At 42.5% G+C, this 23,544-nt stretch overlaps 1 protein-coding gene across 1 annotated transcript in view; it reads left to right on the top strand.

The window, feature by feature from the left end:
• ARHGEF6 (Rac/Cdc42 guanine nucleotide exchange factor 6) overlaps positions 1 to 23,544 on the top strand; it is a 177,326-nt gene that overhangs the window by 19,740 nt on the left and 134,042 nt on the right. Inside the window, exon 2 of the mRNA XM_082263559.1 lies at positions 17,111 to 17,194. Within this exon, the coding sequence (XP_082119685.1) occupies positions 17,111 to 17,194 (84 nt within the window). The remainder of the gene's footprint in view (positions 1 to 17,110; positions 17,195 to 23,544) is intronic.

Here is a 23,544-nt window from a genome sequence, read left to right as displayed (position 1 = left end):
CATAGTAAATAGGAAGTGCCGTTGATCAGCTTTCCTCAGTTCGTGCCTTACAGGCACGAATAGAGGAAAGCCGATCTGCAGCTCTCCTGACAGGGGGGGGGGGGGGGGGGGGTCGGCACTGGTAATCTGAGCATTGATTACCAGTGCAGACCCTTGGGGGAGTGCCACTTGAACCACCAGGGATGCCCACCCATGACCCCAGGGATGCCCTCCATGGCCATCAGGGATGGCAATCAAGGTGCAGGGAGCCCACCAATGCCCTCCCTATCAGTTTTGCCCACCAGTGCCTATCGTTGCCATCTATCAGTGCCTCCTATTAGTGCCCAGCATTGCCGCCTATCAGTGCACACCAATGCTGCATATCAGTGCTACCCATCAGTGCCACCCCATCAGTGCCTCCTTATCAGTGCCTGTCAGTGCGGCCTTATCTATTTACAAAATTGTATAACCTCAACAAAAAAACTTTCCGGTCTTTTTTTTATTTGTTTAGCAAAAAAAAGAAAAAACCTTGCGGTGATCAAATACCACCAAAAGAAAGCTCTATTTGTGGGAAAAAGATGTACCTAAACCAATGTTGCATGACCGCGCAATTGTCATTCAAAATGCAACAGCGCAAAAAAATGCAAAAGTGTAAATCCTAATGCTCATTTTTTGATGTTGTAAAATACACATAGACTGTATTACCAAAAGTATTGGGACTTCTGCCTTTACACACACATGACCTTTAATGGCATCCCGGTCTTAGTCCGTAGGGTTCAATATTGAGTTGGCCCACCCTTAGCAGCTATAACAGCTTAAACTCTTCTGGGAAGACAGTCCAGAAGGTTTAGGAGTGTGTCTATGGGAATGTTTTACCATTCTTCCAGAAGCACATTTGTGATGTTAGGCACTGATGTTGGATGAGAAGGCCTGGCTCACAGTCTATGCTCTAATCTGCATCCCACAGGTGTTCTGTCAGGTTGAGATCAGGACTCTGTGCAGGCCAGTCACGTTCCTCCACCCCAAACTCGCTCATCCATATTATATTGACAAAAGTATTGGGTCCTGATTATATTAACACTGCTGTTGGTTTGAGAACCATTGGAGAGACACTGTCCAGACTTGGCCCCATCCCTAGTTTATTGGATTAGCAAGCATAGTTTTGCTTTAGAGCTGAATTCTGGGCAAAACAACCTTCATTTAAATGTATTCCTCAATAGTCACAATTTTAAACCACTTTGTGTGTACCAAATGACTTTGCAAACCCAGCTATTACCTTTAAAGTAGTGGTAACCTATCACTGTGCTGTACATAGCCTGTGCACCCTGGTCTTGTCTCCATCCCCTCCTGTAATTTTTCTGCAGACAGCCTGTAGTGGGTGGGGCCTGCCAGGTCCCTCCCACAGCTCTGCTGTCTGCACAGGCTATGTACAGCATTAGGATAATAAAACCTTCTGTGTGCAGCAGCCCCCCTTAGCCCCTTCAATACTTATCCGAGCCCCATCTCGATCCAGGGATGTCCACAAATTCCTCGGCCTCCTGGGATTTTCCCTCCTGATTGGCTCAGACAGAGCAGCAGTGCTATTTGCTCCTGCTGCTGTCAATCAAACTCAGTTAGCCAATGAGGAGAGAGAGAGGGGGCCAAACTGTGGCTCTGTGTCTGAATGGATACATGGAGCTGTAGCTTGGCTTGGGTGCCCCCATAGCAAGCTGCTTGCTGTGGGGGCGCTCGACAGGAGGGAGGGGCCAGGAGTTAGTCAGGGACCCAGGCTGCCCTGTGCAAAACCAACTGCACAGAGGAGGTAAGCATGACATGTTTGTTATTGTAATACAATTACTTTAAGAGCCATTGACAGTATATTATTAATTTTTGTTATTTGGTTGTATTTGGAACAAACAGGACCCCGTTCACACTGGGGCGACGCTACTTGCCGGGGCGACCTCACAGGTCGCGGTGTGCAGCTCGCACCGCGACCTCGGAGCGGCCGGCACGGACTTCATAACATTGAAGTCAATGCAGGTCGCTCCGGGTCGCCCCAAAGAAGCTCCGGACCCTTTTTCTAAGTCGGAGCGACTTGTGTCGCTCCTATTAGAACGGGTCCACAGCTTCTCTATGGCAAGCGACCTACGGCGACCTGTCAGGTCGCCCCAGTGTGAATGGGGGTCTCACTGGGGAATGTTTATTTTATTGTGCTCAAATGTGAGAAACCTTCAGTGTGCACTAGCCCCCTAATACTTACCTGAGCCCCCTCTTGATCCAGCGATGTCCATGAGAGCCTTGCCCCTTCGGGGACTTGCACTCCTAAAGGACTTTTGGCAGCAGAGGGAGCCATTCAAAATGAAGAAAAAAAAATGTTTTGCCCATAGTTCTAGTTTTAAGCTTTATTTCTTTATTTTTCTAAGGTATATAGGAACAAAAACAGGTCAAATTGACAAGTAAATATAAATTTGAAATACATTGCATCCTGTTCGTATTCATGAGATTAAACAATCCATTATTTATACAAGGAAATATGGTAGCATTTAGAGCATAAATTTCAGCTTTAAACATGCCTGTGAGATACATATATATATGTGTGTGTGTGTGTGTATGTATATGTTTGTGTGTATGTGTGTGTGTGTGTATATATATATATATGTGTGTATATGTGTATATATATATATATATATATATATATATATATAGAATAAATAATCTCATATATCTCAAATCCCCAAGTTGTATGTCAGAATAAATAAATTACTAACTAGGTTCAATTAAAGTATAACTAATGGGAAAACTTTTTTGTTTTAGTTTTGGATAAATAGGAGAGGGATTAGAGCACCTGTCAGTTTTTATTGCTCTGTGTCCCCATTATGGAGATTCTCTATGTGTCCTGTTTACCATTATTGAAAGCTCTATCCAAAATGAAAAAAACAAAACAAAAAACGTTTTGCCTATAGTTCTACTTTTTAAGCTTTTATTTATTTATTTATTTTTCGAAGGTATATGGGAACAAAAACAGGTCAAATTGACATAAATACAAGTTTCAGATACATTACATACTGTTCAAATGAATGAGATTAAACAATACATTTTTATACAATGAAGTATGAAGGTATTTAGAGCAGAAACACTGACATTTCATACTGTGTGTGTGTGTGTGTGTATATGTGTGTGTGTGTATGTATGTGTATGTGTGTATATATATATATATATATATATATATATATATATAGTGTGTATGTGTGTGAGTGTAAATACAGTATATATATATATATATATATATATATATATATATATATATATATATATATATATATATATATATATATAATTTTTTTTTTTTTATATGTTTATTATGCTGTGTATACATATGTGTGTGTGAGATATATATATATATATATATATATATATATATATATATATATATATATATATATATATATATATATATATCTCATGTATTTCCTTAGTTGTATGTGAGAATGAATAGGTTAGTAATAGTTAAAGTCAGAGAAGAGTTCCCCCAGGAGTTCCCTGCGCAGTCCTCCATCCTCGCTGTCTTCCTGGGACTGGCCATGTAAGACTCGCACACATTGGTAGTCTTGCAGAGAGCGGATTGGTGAATTCTCTGTGACTTTCTGATTGGTCTGCACTGTTTTCCAGCCCAGTTTGCTTTCTCTTCCTGTCAGTGAATGTGCTCTGTAGTTTGCTGCACTGCATTGGGGGGAGAGCTGTCTGTAGCCTGCCACAACATATAAGGTCAGTAGAGGTCTTCTAGAAGTCTCCGATCGATCCCTACTTGTTCCATACATCCAGAGCTATAGGTGATAGAGATGCTTCACTAAGTCAGCTCCTTTGCTTTCTACTGCAGAATATGGGATGTTAGTTTTGGGGTGATGTCATCACTGAGTTAAAGGGTCAGTCTACCCAAAACTCCTCTATCTTTTTATTTTTTCTGGGTTGGTGTTTGAATTGCTCAGCAGCGTTTTCTATTCCCTGATCTTCCTCTTATTTCCCTGGTCTCTGTTCAGCTACTATTCTGAGTGATTGGTGTTAGGAGGTTAGGTTTAGGGGTTGTGGTTAAAGGACTATTCTAGAACTGTTCTGATCCAGGTATTGTTTCTGTTTTTACCTACCCCAGGGTACCCCACTTGCAGCTCAGACTTCCAGTATTGCTGTGATTATCCAGAATGCAGCAGTAGGAGTGAGACTCCCTTGTTTACTATAAAATAGTGGGTGGTTCAGGAATCCACCTCTGTAATGTCAGTTCTGGTTTGTTGCTGCTAGCTGCTGTTAGATCTTATTTACCTAACACTGATATGTAAACAGTCATGTATATTTTTGTATTGGAGACCACACACATGCTTGAATTTTATTATTATTTGTATCTAATTGATGTACGATTGGATCTAAACAATTGAGGCTGGGTTCACACTGGTGCGATGACAGACATTGCATGTGATTTACATCTCATTGCTGTGCAGATCACATGTGACGTCTGTGCGATGCAAATTCAGCCATACAAACTCACTGAAATCACATTTGCACCAAAATGGTGCAGAACCCTTTTTTTTGGTCCTTACTGGAATCGGATCACATGGGTGTTCACACCTTTACAAACCAATTCCTGCACCATTTGACAGTTCGCACTGCCATCCAATTTGGGGGTGTCGGTAACTTTGCATTGACACCCCAAGTGGTTCCCAGATCTCAGTGTGAACCTCTGTGCGATTCAGGTGCGATGCGGGAACCAGCACTGAATCGCAGGGTTTCCCGCATCGCACCAGTATGAACCGGGACTAAATCTGCAAACAGTCAAGCAGCCAAACCTTCCCTTCCAATTCGTTTAGACTCCATCAAACTGAGTCGATTGGGCAGGGTGGAATATTATTGATTTTTTTGCATTCATCACTGAGAGATTTTTTTCATGAATAAGATGGTATTTTGATCGATCAGATTATGTGATTGGCATGGGGAAACGGATGAGATCAATAACTTACCACCGTATCTATCAACTGAAATGTCCTTCCCTATGTGTGACCCATCCATAGATAAGTTGTTGACGATAGATCGATTTTTCCAATCAGGAGAGCTCGATCGTTATCATCCATAGTATATATCATAAAGTAACTGTTAGATGAAATCAGGATTCTGAGAGATACAATGTGTGGAATGTACAACCAAACCATTAGTTTCTGGGCACATGTAGCCTGCGGTGTAAATAGTAGTACATGCCATCTCATTAGATATACTATACATGTATTACCATTTGCCTTTCTTACAGCCAATCGATGGAAGAATAGGGAGTCCAGCTTTCCATTATAACAGACATCACCCAACTCCAGCCAATGTTCTTCCTAGTTATGTACAAGAGATGGAAGGGTTAAAACCTCTGTAGGGCTTTTATTACTCTTGTAGCTTTCTTACGTCCTGTTCACACCTGAGCATTTTTCACCTCGTAAAACGCTGATCTCTGAAGTCTCAAGACGCCCAACAAGCCAAATCCAATTCATTTCAATGGCCCCGGTTCACATATGCATCTTTTGTCACCTGAAGCTAAAAAAAAAGTACATTTGCTTCTTTTTTGGCAGATTGCAAGCGTTTTTGTTAGGTGTCAATGCCTGCCTCCAAACAACTGCAAAAAATGCTTTAAAAAATGCCTGAAAAAAGCCAGAAAAAAGCCCAAACAAACGCCTGAAAATGATCAGGTGTGAATGGAGCCTTAGAGGAGACTAAAGCCAGCCATACATGGATGGAAATTCAGCCGGTTCAGCAGGGGCCGATGTATGGGCATCGTGGTTATACAGAAGATCGACCTCTGTACAACCAGCCTGTCGGTTTTTTCCCAATTGATCTGTGCCGCCGACTATAGCCGCCCGGCAGCACCAATCATTGTATTCTGATATCGGGGGAACCTTCCCAGAACACAAGAGCACAGCAGGAGGATTTCCCTATTCATATCGTATGTGTGGTGGGGGGAATCAGATCATTTTGGATGAATGTATGGGCTGATTTACTCTTAACTTTCTGTCCGAGTAACGGGGTGTCACAAAGATGGGAAGTGATGGGATTTATTTTTGTTGGGGAGAAGTGAAACATTTATTTACTATAGTAGGGAGGGGTCAGAGCAACACACAGGTGTTTATTGGTGGAGAGAGAACACATCTCATGAAATGGGGTGGTGGGCTCATCACAAACCCATATAATAATAATAATAATAATAATCCCATAATATGTGAGATCATAAAACCCCTATTTCTCTAAAATATGAATAAAAAAAGAGCTATGGAGTAAAGCTGTTTAACCACTTCTTGACCGGAAGATTTTCCCCCTTAATGACCAGGCCATATTTTGCGAGTTGGCACTGCATTACATTTAACGGACAATTGCGCGGTCGTGCGACGCTTTACCTAAATTGATGTCCTTTATATCCCACAAATGGAGCTTTCTTTTAGTGGCATTTGATCACCTGTGCGATTTTTATTTTTTGCGCTATAAAAAAAAAAAAATAGCGACAATTCTGAAAAAAAAAAAACAATATTTTTCACATTCTGCTATATGACATTCCCAAAAAAAAAAAAATTTTAAGATCAAAATTTTTTAGCATTTTAGGCCAATTTTTATTTTTTTTTTGCTACATATCTTTGGTAAAAAAAAATCGCAATAAGCGTATTTTGATTGGTTTGCGCAAAAGTTATTACGTCTACAAACTACGGAAAAGATTTATGTCATTTTTGTATTGTGTGTTTTTTTTTTTTTTTTTTTTTTTTTTTTGCGGGACGTTGACATTGCGGCGGACACATCAGACCCCTAACTGACATTTTTGACACTTTTGGGGGGACCAGTGACATTACTACAGTAATCGGTGTTAAAAATATGCACTGTTACAGTAATAATGACACTGGCAGGGAAGGGGTTAACAGTGTGGGTGATCAAGGGGTTAAATGTGTACCTAGGGGTGTGTTCCTAACTGTATAGGGGCGTGGCTTGTGAAATGACCATAGAGACCTGTGATCTTTATATAGAAGGATCACAGGGGCTCTGTGATCATTCCAGGGAGAAGAACAGTCGGCTGTGTTTACAACAACTGACCATTCTTCTCTCTCTCTCAGCGGGGAGCGAGTGTCAGGTGGCAGTCTGAGCCGCCTGCCCGCTGCATCGGCTTCCCCGCTGATGAGTGGGGGCGGGAGCGCACCGCCGGCGCCGCGCGCTCGCCCCCTAGCTACAAGCGCATGACCGACGTAGCCTTAAGTCGGTTTGCCTGGGAGAGCCAGACTGCCGCAGTATATATGCGGTAAGCTGTCGGCAAACCGGTTAATGAATGTGATCCAAAATAAACAGTTTCTTTATTGCTATGTCAAAATTATTTTGTCCAATGGGTCTCCGTACATGTGGATTTAATAAAGTAGAACTATAGGCAAAACTCTTATTCATTTTTTTTTTTTTTTTTGCCGTCTGTATCCCATTGGGGAGATTTCCCTTCACTTCCTGCCCCATAGCCAAAACAGGAAGTGAGAGGAAATCCCAGCAAAAGGAATCTTTGGGGACCCCCCATGTGACCAGAACTAGTATCCCTATTGGAAGATTTCCTCTCTATTCTATTTCTGGGGACAACCCAAAATGTGTGTAACCTTTTCTTTTACTTTCAACTATAACAGTAAACAGGACAAATAGAAAGGGATCATCTCCCTAATGGGGATGCAAACAGCAATAAAAACCTGACAGGGGATCTAATCAATTTCCACCCTGTCCAAACCAGGAAAAAAAGTTTTTTTCTTCTACTTTAAGCAAAGTTTTTCGTGAAACGCGTCCCCCATGCTGTCCTCTGTCAGTATTCTGAGTGTATTGTGATTATTTTTCTGTTATTTCATGGATTTTATGGAATAAATACTTTCATCCTCAATGTCCTGCAGTGTGGTCTTCTCTTCCATCTTGGACCATATGGTCAGACCACGGACTGGACCCGCACCCAGTCATCAGAGGGAGGATTCTTTTCACCTGGAGAGGGGTTACTCTTCCCTTTTCATTGCATGGATCTTTTTTTTACACTGGGTCACATTCTCTAAATGTCTTCACTCTATATCTCTGTTCTATAGATTTCCATTGTTTTTTGGTCCCGGTGACACGCACAACCTTTCATTTCCTGTCCTGGTGTCACTGGGACTGTTATTGAGAGGAAATCAAACCAATGGATGAAAACTTGACAAAAGTTCTGACTCTCGCCCTCTCGATCAGAAACTAAGAAAACAAATATTTGTCTTCAGTTGAAGAGCTGTAATACATTATTATAGTTCTATGGAAGATCTGTTTTGTCACACTTTCATGATATGTAGAAAGGACATTGTTCCTCTTTTTCACCAACATGTCTTAAAGATTGCTTTGGTAAGGGAACAATTTCTTTAGTAGGTTTTTGGTGACAAGGCAACAACTACTGAGCAATGTCAGATATTTGCCAGCATGCTGGACTATATGCACTTCTTCTTTCTCAGATTTCTTAGGAGTTGTCCCCTACACAGCCATAAAGGGATGTTAAGCCTGATCTGTTGTTGACCTACCTGGGCCAGAGTCATGTCATTTCTGAAGTTTACAGACAGCTGGAAACATATATGGAAACTGGTTTCCCTGGGGAAAAGGCAAGTCTGTCCAGACAGTTATAGGATAATTGAATAAATAAATAAATAAAAAAATCCCAATAAAATAATTATTCCATACAGTGACAAAGAGTCAAAAGTTTCTAAAGTGCATATGTGCTAAAAATTGCATGAAAATAAATGTCTATAAGCACCAATGTGGGACATTTATTAATTTTCATGCAATTTTTAGCACATATGCACTTTAGAAACTTTTGACTCTTTGTCACTGTATGGAATAATTATTTTATTGGGATTTTTTATTTATGTTTGCAATTATTTATTCAATTATGTATTGGCACTCATCACTTTAATATTTAACATTTGATTTAAATTAAGCGCAGTTTGTCAGATTAATCATTCAGTCTAGGGGCTTTTTTATGTTTACATTTATGCCGTCCTTTTTTGGTCTCACAACCAGCAGCTATATTTGGATTTTTTGTTTATTTTTTGATGTTGCGCAGGTAGTGGATACATAAAGTTTATGTAGTGAAATCAAAAGATAGAGCACCTCTGTATTAAGATATAGCGGCTGCGATTTTCTAATTGATGATATAATAATAACAATAATATTACACTCACCAGCCACTTTATTAGGTACACCTGTTCAATTGCCTGGTAACACGAATTGCTAATCAGCCAATCACATGGCAGCAACTCAATACATTTAGGCATCTAGATATGGTGAAGACGACTTGGGGAAGTTCAAACTGAGCATCAGAATGGGGAAGAAGGGATTTAAATGACTTTGAAGGTGGCATGATTGTTGATGCCCGATGGGCTGGTCTGAGTATTTCAAAAACTTCTGATCTACTGGGATTTTCACGCACCACCATCTCTAGGGTTTACAGAGAATGGTCCAAAAAGGAGAAAATATCCAGTGAGCAGCAGTTGTGTGGATGAAAATGCCTTGTTGATGTTGGAGGAGAATGGGCAGACTGGTTTAAGATGATAGCAAGGCAACAGTAACTCCAATAGCCACTCGTTACAACCAAGGTATGCAGCATACCATCTCTGAACACACAACACATCGAACCTTGAAGCAGATGTGCTACAGCAGCAGAAGACCACACTGGGTGCTGCTCCTGTCAGCTAACAACAGAAAACTGAGGCTACAATTCTCACAGGCTCACCAAAATTGGACAAAAGAAGATTGGAAAACTGTTGCCTGGTCTGATGAGTCTCGATTTCAGCTGTGACCAGGGCCGCTGACAGGGGGGGACCACCGGTCCTCTTGTAGGGGGCCCCCACACAGGGAGGGGGATTAGTGATGAACGACATTTACAGAAATCTTCCTCCAGCAGCTGAAAACCGATCTCTCCCCCTCTCCCAGCTGCCAGCTTTTATCTGCTGAGAGAGAGACAATTGTCCCTCACTAATCCCCCTCTTAGTGTGGGCCCCCCTCCCAGCCCTGGCTCTAATGTTAGCTCTGCTTCTGATTTTATCTCGGTAACTTTGTTTCTCTCCCTGCAGTTCTTCCTATACTCCTTATGCCAGCCTGTATATATTTTTTTTTTTGTTTTTTTTTTTTTTTCATTTTTTCATTGCTCTGTCTTTCTGACACAGTCACAGCTCATCAGCTGCATTCCCATGGGGTGAAGAATTTACTGTTACACCGGTTCTATAGCTGCCTGTTATCTTGTCCCAGTGCATTTCAGTGTCCTTTATGCAGCTGGGCTTCCCACTCCTCACCCCCAGACTGCTTCCTAACCTATACAACTTTGCTTTTTCTCCCCTACACTGTCAGTTCCCTCTGGAAATCCATGTATCAGCTCCTTCTATTTACCCATCAAAATATAGCTTTCATATTTTCTTTTGGGGGGGGCGCCCTGTCAGGTAGTCTGTATGGGACCCCACGATTTTATCAGCAGCCCTGGCTGTGACATTTAGATGATAGGGTCTGTATTTGGTGTAAACTACATGAAAGCATGGACCCATCCTACCTTGTGTCAGCCGTCCAGGCTGGTGGTGGTGTAATTTTTTTGTGGCACACTTTGGGCCCCTTCAAACCAATTGAACATCATTTTCATGCTGCGGCCTACCTTAGTATTGTTGCTGAGCATGTCCATCCCTTTATGACTGCAGTGTACCCAGGGCTGCTGTTAGGTTGTATGGGGCCCCATGATTTCTAACTGACAGCCCCCCCCCCCCCCCCCCCTCCGTGCGCCCACTGCAGTGCCCTGCCAATCATAAGTGGTCGAGGCATTCCCTGCTCCACAGCCACTTGTATACCTGATTTGCAGTGACATTACATTTTCTGAAAGCAGACACCTTTAAGAATAAAATGGTGGTAGTTAAAAATTTTTTATGGCACACAATATTAGCGTAACATTTATGAAACACATATTTTCATTTAAATAATATAATAATGTTAATCATAGGGCACATAAAAGAAATATATTGCCCATTTTGTTGGTAAAATGTAATAAATCAGGTTGCGCTGAGTAAATAGATACCCAACATGTCAAGCCTTAAATTTGCGTGTGCCTGAGAGACAGAGACAAACTCTGGTACCCTACGCTTTTCATAGGCAATGTTTTAAAAGCCGATTGAATGAGTGCCTGCGCTCAGGAGATGGTATTGCCTCTATGCTTATAATAGGCTGCTGCTGATAAAAAAGGGGAACCTTTCTGAATAGATTATGTTTGTGTATCAGTGCTGCTCAAAAATGTGCCCAAATATAAATAAATTAAATATATATATATATATATATATATATATATATATATATATATATATATATATATATATAATTAGAATATAAATAATATAACTAACTATAAATAAATATATATGCAAAAAGTGCCTAGTATCTCAATGTGCACAATCACAATATAAAAATATATACAATCTCCAACCACATAATAAATATATCTATATGAGTAAATAATAAACAGTATTAGTGCAAATATATGTATATGTGTATATGTATAAGAACAGTGTCCTTCAATATTAAAGTGTCCAGCGCTCAGTGCTCAAAATAACTAATCCTCTTCACACAAAAGTGCTCTGTGCTCACAAATCACATATATTGCTGACTGTTCCCAACTAAAAGTGCTCAGTGCTTCTTGTTGTTGCCGGGTTCTCCCCTCTTAGTCCCCTACTCACCAGACGTATAGGGGATACAAGCTTTGTGGTAATCAATCCTTCCAGGGGCGTAACTACAGGGGTGGCAGGGGTTGCAATCGCTACCGGGCCCCATGCTCCAGGGGGCCCGGTAGCAAACCAGTGGGTGAACTTCCAGGGTCACACTTGCGACCGGACCCTGGCATTGCACCACTGTGGGGAGGCCCCAAGATTGCAGGAAGGGGGCCCACAAGATTGCAGGAAGGGGGCCCACTGCAGAACTTGTGAAAGAATCCTGCTGCGGGACCATAATAAAAGGCCATGCAACAAGTGCAAAGAGCCCCAGGATTAGTGGGAAGAGCCCTGGGCTTGAAGGTAAGGGCCCTGGCCAGGGGTCTGAGGGGCCCTTCATGGTTTCTTGCATCAGGGCCCTGAAGGTTCTAGTTACGCCTCTGAATCCTTCCTTATATGACTGGATAGTCGGCAGGCAACAGGCATACACCAACGCTTGGTCCATACGATTGGTCCCCCTTGAGAACGCTCTAATTGGCGGAGTGAAACGCGTCAAGCCGTTGCTCATACGTACCACGTCACTTCCGGTTGATGGTTGGAACGCACAGGAGAGGTCGGCGTCCACCACCAGGAAGAGAAACTGCGAATGATTTATGTAACGGTCTAAGTGCATTTTAATTTGAATTAATAAATGTTTGGAATTACTGCACGGTGAGGTTTCTCTCTCTTTAATGGTTCAATATATGGGGAGATCGATACCCGGTTAATAAAGAGCCCTGGAATCTGCTAAGGTGCCACACCGTAGGGACCAAGCGTTGGTGTATGCCTGTTGCCTGACGACTATCCAGTCATATATGGAAGGATTGATTACCACAAAGCTTGTATCCCCTATACGTCTGGTGAGTAGGGGACTAAGAGGGGAGAACCCGGCAACAACAAGAAGCACTGAGCACTTTTAGTTGGGAACAGTCAGCAATATATGTGATTTGTGAGCACAGAGCACTTTTGTGTGGAGAGGATTAGTTATTTTGAGCACTGGACACTTTAATATTGAAGGACATATATATATATATATATATATATATATATATATATATATATTTGCACTAATACTCTTTATTATTTATCATATAGATATTTATTATGTAGATTGTATATATTTTTATATTGTGATTGTGCACATTGAGATTTATGGCACTTTGAGACACCAGGCACTTTTTGCATATATATTTATTTATTTATAGTTCTGTTCTAATTTTATATATATATTTATTTATATTTGGGCACATTTTTGAGCAGCGCTGATACACAAACATAATGTTTTTAAAGCCCCCACAGGTCATCAGTTTAGAGCGAACTACTGTATGAATAATGGGCCTAGAATTATTGCTCCAGCATGCGCAGTGTTATGTAACATGTGTAGTGCAATGGACAATTTTGTGCATAGGCACCCTTTGATGCATGCATTTATGTTTGTTTGTGTGTGTGTGTGGGGGGGGGGGGGGCTCAAAAAGTTTTGCTGGGGAATTTTAGGTGCTTACGTACAACTTTCATTTTTTTTAACATGATTTTTAACATTTTATTTTTTCAAAGCTTTTTTTTCATCACCTAGGAGACAAAAAGTCCCCTGTGTGATGCATTGTTTGGTGACAGGTCCTCTTTAATGAAGCTTCAGGGGTTTAAAGATCCCTGATGTCTCACCCGCCCGCCGATGAAGTTAATGGAGTGCAGATTACACTCCACTGGCTTATTCAATACACAGCCATTCTGTGGACAGTGACCTCATGACACAGAAATTAGGTTTTACATGTCCCTTCCAGGTAGGGTTGCCACCTCATCCCTTTAAACCAGGACACATATTAATCACACAGGTTCTGAGGCTGATATAATGCACATAAGGCACCAAGTGAGTTTAATTACCACTTTAATCAGCCACAGAACCTCTGTATTAATGAGTGTCCTGGTTTAAAGGGATGAGGTGGCAACCCTGCTTCCAGGTCATTAACAGGAAGAGGAGATCAGTGAACAGACGTTCGCTAATCCCCTTCCCTTCTACTCGGAGGCACCCACCATGCAGGTCCCAGGTGTGCTGATGGGAAACATAGCAGGGCTCATGGGGGAGGGAAAAGAAGCACTTACGGGGGTGTGAAAGCGATCTGAAGGCTGCACAGCTACCAAATCAATTTGTCAGATTTACACACCCAGTGAGATGCTAACTGTTAGGTCTTGTTTACTTTTGTGGGGGTACTGTCCCCCTAACCACTCCCCCTATGCTGAAAGGTGCTGCTTCTGTAGTACGGCTACAGGGTGTTTTACACAACACCCTGCCATTACAGTCGCACTATGGTAGCAGTGCCTTTGCAGCATAAAGGGGAGTGGCTAGGGGGATGGTAAAACACTGGCTCAGCTTCACATTTTTACCCCCCCCCCCCCAACACAAAAGTAAACCAGACCTAACAGTTAGCATCTCACTGTGCTTATGTGATCCTCATCGTTGTCATGATGATGATCACACAGTACAGAAGCTCTTGTATGCCCGTCTATATAAAGTATGGATGTGTCTCTGTACCTTCCAGAAGACAGAAATGGTGAGCCTACCTGTGTATCGGGATCCCTGCGCTGCCTGCACCCTCAGCCACTTCTCTCTTCAATCCCCTCCCGCCATCCTCTGCCCCCCTTAGTTACTGGGGAGGAAGGGAGAATCACTCCACCAGAGACAGGCTGTCATTGGCCACAGCCAGCCAGAACTTTACAACAATACTGCACCGGCTTTAGACGACTGCGTACTGAAATTTAAAAAATAGTCCCTCTCTGCTAATCACCTCCTGGGCCCCTCTGCTGCACTGATGGGGCACAGGTAAAATATATTTAATGTAACAGCAAGCCTAGGAGCTTTGTCAAACGCTTTCACCATAGTTGAAGAATAAAGCTGCTGAGCCGGACCCGGTACAAGAGGGCTGGCTGTACTGCTCTATCAGCGGCCCAAGTGTACCCATCTTCTGATGACTACTTCCAGCAGGATAATGCGCCATGTCACAAAGCTCAAATCATCTCACCACTGGATTCTTGGACATAGCAATGAGGTCACTGTACTCCAATGGCCTCCACAGTCACCAGATCTCAATCCAATAGAGCACCTTTGGGATGTGGTGGAACGGGAGATTTGCATCATGGATGTGCAGCCGACAAGTCTGCAGCAACTGTGTGATGCCATCATGCCATCATGTCCATATGGACCAAAATCTCTGAGGAATGTTTCCAACACCATGTTGGATCTATGCCACCAAGAATAATGGCAGTTCTGAAGGCAAAAGGGGGGCCAACCCAGTAGTAGCAAGGTGTACCTAATAAAGTGGCTGTAACTACTAGTGTATGTACCTGTAATATATAAATAAAATACAAATGGTACGGCAAGTATACATTGGTCACATAGGGGTCATGACATCCTCCACCCACTCTGCTGTTGTAGCTTTCTTAGGATTGATTGGTGGGTATATCTTGCTGGGTAGTAGGATGGATTGGTGGGTATGTCTTGCTGGGTAGTATGATGGATTGGTGGGTATATCTTGCTGGGTAGTAGGATGGATTGGTGGGTATATCTTGCTCTGTAGTAGGATGGATTGGTGGGTATACCTTGCTGGGTAGTAGAATGGATTGGTGGGTATACCTTGCTGGGTAGTAGGATGGATTGGTGGGTATATATTGCTGGGTAGTAGGATGGATTGGTGGGTATATTTTGCTGGGTAGTAGGATCGATTGGTGGGTATACCTTGCTGGGTAGCAGGATCGATTGGTGGGTAATATCTTGCTGTGTAGTAGGATGGATTGGTGCATATATCTTGCTGGGTAGTAGGATCGATTGGTGGGTATATCTTTCTGGGTAGTCGGATCGATTGGTGGGTATATCTTGCTGGGTAGTAGGATGGATTGGTGGGTATATCTTGCTGGGTAGTAGGATGGATTGGTGGGTATACCTTGCTGGGTAGCAGGATCGATTGGTGGGTAATATCTTGCTGGGTAGTAGGATCGATTGGTGGGTATATCTTGCTGGGTAGCAGGATGGATTGGTGGGTATATCTTGCTGGGTAGTATGATGGATTGGTGGGTATATCTTGCTGGGTAGCAGGATCGATTGGTGGGTATATCTTGCTGGGTAGTTGGATGGATTGGTGGGTATATCTTGCTGGGTAGTAGGATGGATTGGTGGGTATATCTTGCTGGGTAGTATGATGGATTGGTGGGTATACCTTGCTGGGTAGTAGGATGGATTGGTGGGTATATCTTGCTGGGTAGTATGATGGATTGGTGGGTATACCTTGCTGGGTAGTAGGATGGATTGGTGGGTATATCTTGCTGGGTAGTAGGATGGATTGGTGGGTATATCTTGCTGGGTAGTATGATGGATTGGTGGGTATACCTTGCTGGGTAGTAGGATGGATTGGTGGGTATATCTTGCTGGGTAGTATGATGGATTGGTGGGTATACCTTGCTGGGTAGTAGGATGGATTGGTGGGTATATCTTGCTGGGTAGTAGGATGGATTGGTGGGTATATCTTGCTGGGTAGTAGGATGGATTGGTGGGTATATCTTGCTGGGTAGTAGGATGGATTGGCGGGTATATCTTGCTGGGTAGCAGGATGGATTGGTGGGTATATCTTGCTGGGTAGTAGGATGGATTGGTGGGTATATCTTGCTGGGTAGCAGGATCGATTGGTGGGTATATCTTGCTGGGTAGTTGGATGGATTGGTGGGTATATCTTGCTGGGTAGTAGGATGGATTGGTGGGTATATCTTGCTGGGTAGTAGGATGGATTGGTGGGTATATCTTGCTGGGTAGTATGATGGATTGGTGGGTATACCTTGCTGGGTAGTAGGATGGATTGGTGGGTATATCTTGCTGGGTAGTATGATGGATTGGTGGGTATATCTTGCTGGGTAGTAGGATGGATTGGTGGGTATATCTTGCTGGGTAGTATGATGGATTGGTGGGTATACCTTGCTGGGTAGTAGGATGGATTGGTGGGTATATCTTGCTGGGTAGTATGATGGATTGGTGGGTATACCTTGCTGGGTAGTAGGATGGATTGGTGGGTATACCTTGCTGGGTAGTAGGATGGATTGGTGGGTATATCTTGCTGGGTAGCAGGATGGATTGGTGGGTATATCTTGCTGGGTAGTAGGATGGATTGGCGGGTATATCTTGCTGGGTAGTGGGCTATCAGGGCTATCAGGGGGCAATAAATGTCACCCTTTAATGCTATGTTCATTAATGCTCACATAGGTATGAAGGGGGTCCTAAAATAGATTTTCACGTTTTATTTTTTTTTCATTGCCACTTTTTTTTTGGTTTTATTTATCAGGGAAAACCGGATTTATCTAGGTAATATTTTGGTCTATATGTATAAAGCACATTTCAACATTTTCTCTCTTCTCATTAGTTTGCAGCAGAACCGAAGAGTGAAGCTGACTGCCTGGAAAACATCCGAGAGTTCCTGAGAGCATGCAGCTCTCTCCGGGTTGAGGTGAGCGTTCACTGTCGTGCTTTTCGAGTATCGCTTACTTCTGTTACATTATGCATGAAGCTGAAGAAGTGATGTCCAGGTAACATCAGACGCATCGGTTTTGTCAAACTAGGTTAGAGCTTCCTCTGTGCAATGCCACCGGTAAATGGTCTTAAATTAATTGGAGGCATGCGGAGACTTTACCCCAAAATCCCCTGGATTTTCAACTAAAATATTATAAGTTGCTACACATTAAATGCATTTTTCGGTTTGCCCCGGTTCATGCTATGAATGCGCAGCTCATTCCTGTGCAATTCGCATGTGATTCAGTGTGGCACGATTTGAGCCCATATATTTCCAATAGATTCAAACTGCACTGGATGCGCTACTTTTAGAAACTCACTGCAAGTGGATCGCATGGTACTTTTGCACCATGTGATCCGGTGCAGGCAAACAGACTGGGTTTGTGACCTGCATTTGAAGTCATTAAAGGAGTTTGTAAACCCTTACATATACCCAATGAAGTGCCTGGCCTCAGGTGATACACAGAGATGAAACAAATCCTCCTACATAAGTTGTACCTGATTTATCTACAGCCATTTCTCCTCTACATCCCTTCAAAGCACTGAATTTATAAAACTTGTAGAGCTGTCAAAACAAAATGGGGCGTAGAGCTGAAGTTACACTCTGCAGAGCACAGTGAGGAGAGCTCCGAGAGCTGATTGGAGGTCCCCTTTCATAGTTGTGCGACTTGTCCTGCGACTTGGGACTGCAAATTATAATGATGGGTTAAAAGGCATATGGGGGTTTGGGGGAGAATGAGATAGAAAGTAGCTGCATCAGAGCTTTTCACATTCAAAGCTGCCCAATATTTGGGCAATGATGGGGCAATGAGAGTTGCTGGAAGTGTTTGTAGGCAGTTATAAATGCTGGCATGTTATACCTGCTAGCATCTTTTGTTTTTTTTGGGGTAAAGTGGTTGTAAACCCTTACATATACTCAGTGAAGTGACTGGCCTCATGTGATACACAGAGATGAAACAAATCACCCTACATAAGTTGTACCTGTCTATCTGCAGCCTTTTCTTCTCTACATCCATTCAAAGTGCTGAATTTTAAAGCTTGTCTGAATGTTCAGGAAAAAAGGGGTCAGAAAGCTGAAGTTACACTCTGCAGAGCTCTGTGAGGAGAGCTCTGAGAACTGATTGGAAGGAAGAGACACACCCCCTCCACACAGCACACAGGAATAGAGCTGAGGCTGTCAGTCAGTTGGGGATCCCTCCCCTGTCACCATTTTTCTCTTGGTGTCAGAAAAACTTGTCAGAAGTGACTCATGCTGATAACAGAGGGACAAAGCATCAGACAAAAGTGACAAATAGTGCTCTTAATTGAGAAAGGTACACATTATAGAGTCATGTTCTTTATTCATATTTAGTGCCTGAGGTTTACAACCAATTTAAGAAACTGAAGTCACTTTAAATCTGAACTCCAGGGCTTATTTGTATTCTATACTTATATTGGTCCAGCTTGGAAAAACGTAAATATGCATTACTCATACCGCTAGGCAGAGGCATATCATGAAATGAGTGGGCCCGTGTGCAAGATAAAAAGTGGTGAATAAAGTGATAAAAATAGTGATAAAAAAAGGGTGGTGGGTGTGTGTATGTGCAGAAGAGGAGTATGGAGTGTATGGTGGTGGGTAGTATGTGCAGCATGGTCATACAATTTCTTTTTTTAGTATGTTTTTTTTCAAATTTTTTTCAAAATGCTTTTTGGGGGCTAGCGGATGGTGTCAGAATTTTTTTTATTTTTTACAATTTTATTTTTTAATTTTTCTTTTTACATTTTTTTTCTGACAATGATTGGAGGTAGTGGACAGTGTCAGTAGGGCAGTGGAGGGTGTCAGGATTTTTTATTTTTTTTTTCTAATTATTTTATTTATTATTTTTTTTATAATTTTATTGTTTATTTCTTCACAGTGCTTCTGGGGCAAGGGGGGGGGGGGCATATGGGGAAGTGGACAGTGTCAGTAGAACAGTCGATTGGTCAGTAGTTTTTTTTTTTTTTTTTTTTTTTTACAGTGCTTTTTGGGGGGAGGGAGTTGGGGCACTGGACAGTGTCGATAGGGCGAAAGGGGGGGGGGGGAGGGAAGTGTTGTCAGTAGTGTTTTTTTTATTTTATTTATTTTTTTACAACTTTTTCTTTTAGAATTTCTTTACAATTACATTTTTTTTAATATATTGCGATTTATTTTTAATTTTTTTTTATTTTATCAGAACATTTGGTGGGCTTTGGTGAGATATCAGGGGTCTAAACAGACCCCTGACATCTCCCCTTTGAGACAGAGAAAGGGACTGAGGACACCGATTCCTCAGCCCCTTTCTCAGCAGCCTCAGCACTGAAGATGAAAATCAGGAGGCAGAGGCTCCAGTTCATTCATAATTCATAGAAAGTAGAGTTTACTATGCTCAGTTATCACAGGACACAGGAGCGATCAGTAGCGATCGCTCCTGTGTCAAATTCAGAACAGGAAGTGGCCAGGAGGTGACACGTTTACCAGCCCCTTCCTCCGCTCTCCATCCTGACACATCCCCCCCCCCCCCCCCCAGCAGCTGGCCGGAGAGGGGAGGAGGGAAGTCGGCTGTGAGGAACAAGGGGGGAGAAGGAGGAGGACAGGGGGCCAGAGGAGTGGCCAGAGAAGCATTGGGGGGAGGGGCGCAGAGGACAAGGAGGACATGGAGGGGGGGCTAGAGGAGGAGGACACAGGGCCGGAGGAGCATGGGGGGGGTGAGGAGGACACGGAAGGGGGCCAGATGAGGAGGACACAGGGAACAGCCGGGGATGATTGTTGCGGCAGGAGGGACAGCTGTGAGCACCGATTTTCCCTGTATAGCTTTTCAGCTGACAACCACGGGAAGGAGGAGAAGCAGCTGTCAGCTGAAAAGCTATATCGGGAAATTGGTCCTTCCCGCCGCACCGAACATCCCCGGCTGGGAACCAGGGGACCATCCATGTGTGCAGTGTGGGTCACAGTGGCCCCCCCCCTCCTCAGGGCATGTGTGCAGTGAACACCCTGCACACATGGATGATGGATGATACGCCACTGCTACTAGGGAAGCTGGAAATCATTATAGTAGTCGGTGTCACTACAGTGATAACTGCAATCTCCCAGGTCCTGCTCAGGTTCTACACTGCACGCTGACCACAGGGGCTCGCTCACTCAGCACTGCCACGGTCATTGGATGAAGTAGAGAAGAGGGGCGGTGATTTCCCAATCTCCACCTCATCCAATCAGAGAAGGCCTTGTATTTGTTGAGAAAACAATGCAAGGTATTCCATGAATGGACGTAGTGCTGAGGGAGTGACCTCCCTTGGTCTGTGTGCAGTGAAGCAGCCACTTACATAGACCCTGAGCAGGGCCCAGAAGACTGCAGTTAACATTGTAGTAGTGCCGACTACTACAGTGATTTTCAGCGTCTCCAGGGACCTATTGGGTATGAGTAATGCATACGTACATTGAATATGTAAGCATACAATACAGATCATATTAACTTGTATTACCCTTGCAGCCCTGGAAGATTACAGCTTCGGGGGGGAGAGGGAAAAACGGAGGACTTCAGATTTCAACTAAGAGAGCAGCCAGCAGCATTCAATGCAAATGCCATCCCTTGTGCTGATTTTTTTTTATTAATTTACTTAACCAAACTAAAGCCTAGTACACACGATGAGATTATTGGACGAATGATCATCCGTTTTTTTTTCTTTTTTGCATGCTAGTCTCCATATCGAAAACTATTAGGTACAACGATTAAGTACAAAAATTCTTGTATGGCAGAATAAAAATTGGGTCGTGATATAATTTATTTGTATCGTATTTTCCGACTAAAAATACTGATTAAAAAAAAAATTGTATGATCTGGTATTGTACAAAAAAAAGTTTCCTGTTTGTCCCTTCTCAAAATTTGGGATGAAAGCTCTGGACTAACGATCAGATTATCGTGCGATCGTTTTGAAAGATGCATTTTTTTGTACGATTTTATGATCGTGTGTATGGGGCTTTAGGCTTTTAAGTAGTTATTTTACAATGTATTGGGTTCTATTCTGACATGAAGCTTATTTAGTAATATTTTTATTACATTTAATGGAGTTTTCATGAAATAAAAGGTTTGTTTTGCGACCTTGTTATTTATTTTCAGCTCATTGAGGCTTGTAAGAGGAATGTACTGTATATGATATGGAATTAAAACTCTTGCAGTATATTTTGACTGCCTGATTATCTCTACTTGATTCTTCATGTTCTGTCACGTAGATCTGGAATATTTCAAATCTTTTTCTCTTTTTTTCGCATTCTTAACTGTCTGAATTTTTCTATTATCTTTACAAAATCTATACAATTATGCACAATCATTCCAAAAACTTTCTTAGGGAGTCACTCGCAGAAGTAAGCACAGCAGGAATTGGGGTTAGGGGGGTCTGGGGTGTTCGTTTTGATCTGTGTGTGGCCTTCTCTGATCCATAGAAGTCATTAGCTAGACTTCTGTTGAATGTTCATGCTAAAAAAAAAAAATGGATCAATGGCTGCAACCATGAATCTGTCTATTCTGACAGTGGAGAGTCCCACGGTCACATTGCATTGTCCTAGTGGAGGAGTCGGGGGGGATTCCTCATCCGCATCGATTGTGTAGATGGGGGAATATGTTCATTTTTTTTTTTTTGTTCAGCTCACGGGCTGAACAAAAAAAGCTAACTTTCTATACTAGCCTAAGGCTGGCCATACACTATACAATTTTCTTATTCAATTTCCTTTAGATTTACCTTTTAACTATGTAGTGCAAGGGCCTGTCTGATTGCATACAAATTGAAAGTGTTTAGGTTTGACCTCATATTATATGGTTTTGGTAAATCTAAAGGAAAGTTGAACAAGAAAATTGTATAGTGTATGGCCCGCCTTAGTGAGGTGAAATCTTCCACTGACGACACGTGATACAGTGACAGCTGCCTAACAGGGTTTTTCTATCACTTTGGAGAGATTGCCTCTTGCTCTTCCTGTTTTGTCTTTGTAAAAGAAGTGAAGGTAAATGTCTGCAATGGGACACAGAGAAAATCACAAAGGTTCTAAACATCCCCTTCTCTATCCAAACCATAACATTAAAAAAAAAAAGGAGATACTCTTTAAAGTGGAATTCCACCCATTTTAGTCACTTTAGATGTATGTAATCCCCTGTAAAACGACTTTTACCAATGGAAAGTTTTTTTTTTTTTTGTTGCTAGTAAATACCTGATTTTCTGCTTTATTTATCCTCTTCTCACTTCCGGGTCTGGTCGGCGATTACGTCATTCGGCGATTCGCAGTGTGTGCTGGGATTTATCTCAGGGCATGAAATCTCACATTATTACACAGGAGATGAGCTGTACTGTGTGTTCTGCCCCGCCTCCGCCCCGCCTCCTCTCAGTGAGCTGTATGTATGTAGTGTATTGAGGCCGTGCTCCGCCCCGCCTCCGCCCCGCCTCCTCTCAGTGAGCTGTATGTATGTAGTGTATTGAGGCCGTGCTCCGCCCCGCCTCCTCTCAGTGAGCGAGGACTGAAAGCATTATGAGTGCAGCTCATCTCCTGTGTAATAATGCGAGATTTCATGCCATCCCAGCACACACTGCGAATCACTGAATGATGTAATCGCCGACCAGACCCGGAAGTGAGAAGAGGATAAATAAAGCAGAAAATAAGGTATTTACTAGCAAAAAAAAAAAAAAAACTTTCCATTATTAAAAGTCGTTTTAAAGGGGATTACATACATCTATGTAATCCAATTTAGTAAAAATGGGTGGAACTCCACTTTAATTAAAGCTTTCAGAAAGCCTAGTGACCTCAAGTCCATCTTTGCCCTTTTCAAAATGAAAAGTGCCTGGCTCAGAGCTTATTTGACCATAGGCTTGCGCAAGGGGGGTGCGTAATGTGCCTGGGCACACCTTAATCACCCTGTGCACCAGGGCCAATGATAAGGCAGTACAGCCTGTCCTCCTGTACCAGGCCTGTGTCCTAATTATTCAAAAGGAAGGACCAGCTGTACTGCCTTATCCTTGTTCCTCCCCCTGCAGCGCTGCTGGCTTCTCCTCCTCTGCCCTGCGCTGCAGGGGGATCGGTTCTAGCATCTGCGCCTCCATCCTGTCCTCAGTCTCTTTCTCAGTCTTTAACGTAGGATATTGGGGGTCTGTGTAGAACCCTGATTTTTCTCTAAACCCCCCCAAAAGAGCAGTTAAAATGTGAATAAATAAAAAACATAAAAAAAAAAATAAAATGAAAAAAAAAAAAAAAAATAATTAAAAAAAAATGAAGGACTCTTTCACATGTGCATTGCACTCTGTAATTTCTGC

Source organism: Pelophylax lessonae, assembly GCF_965119305.1.
Source record: "Pelophylax lessonae genome assembly, chromosome: 7".
NCBI classification, from domain to species: Eukaryota; Metazoa; Chordata; class Amphibia; order Anura; family Ranidae; genus Pelophylax; species Pelophylax lessonae.
This window is presented reverse-complemented; position numbering and strand designations above follow the sequence as displayed.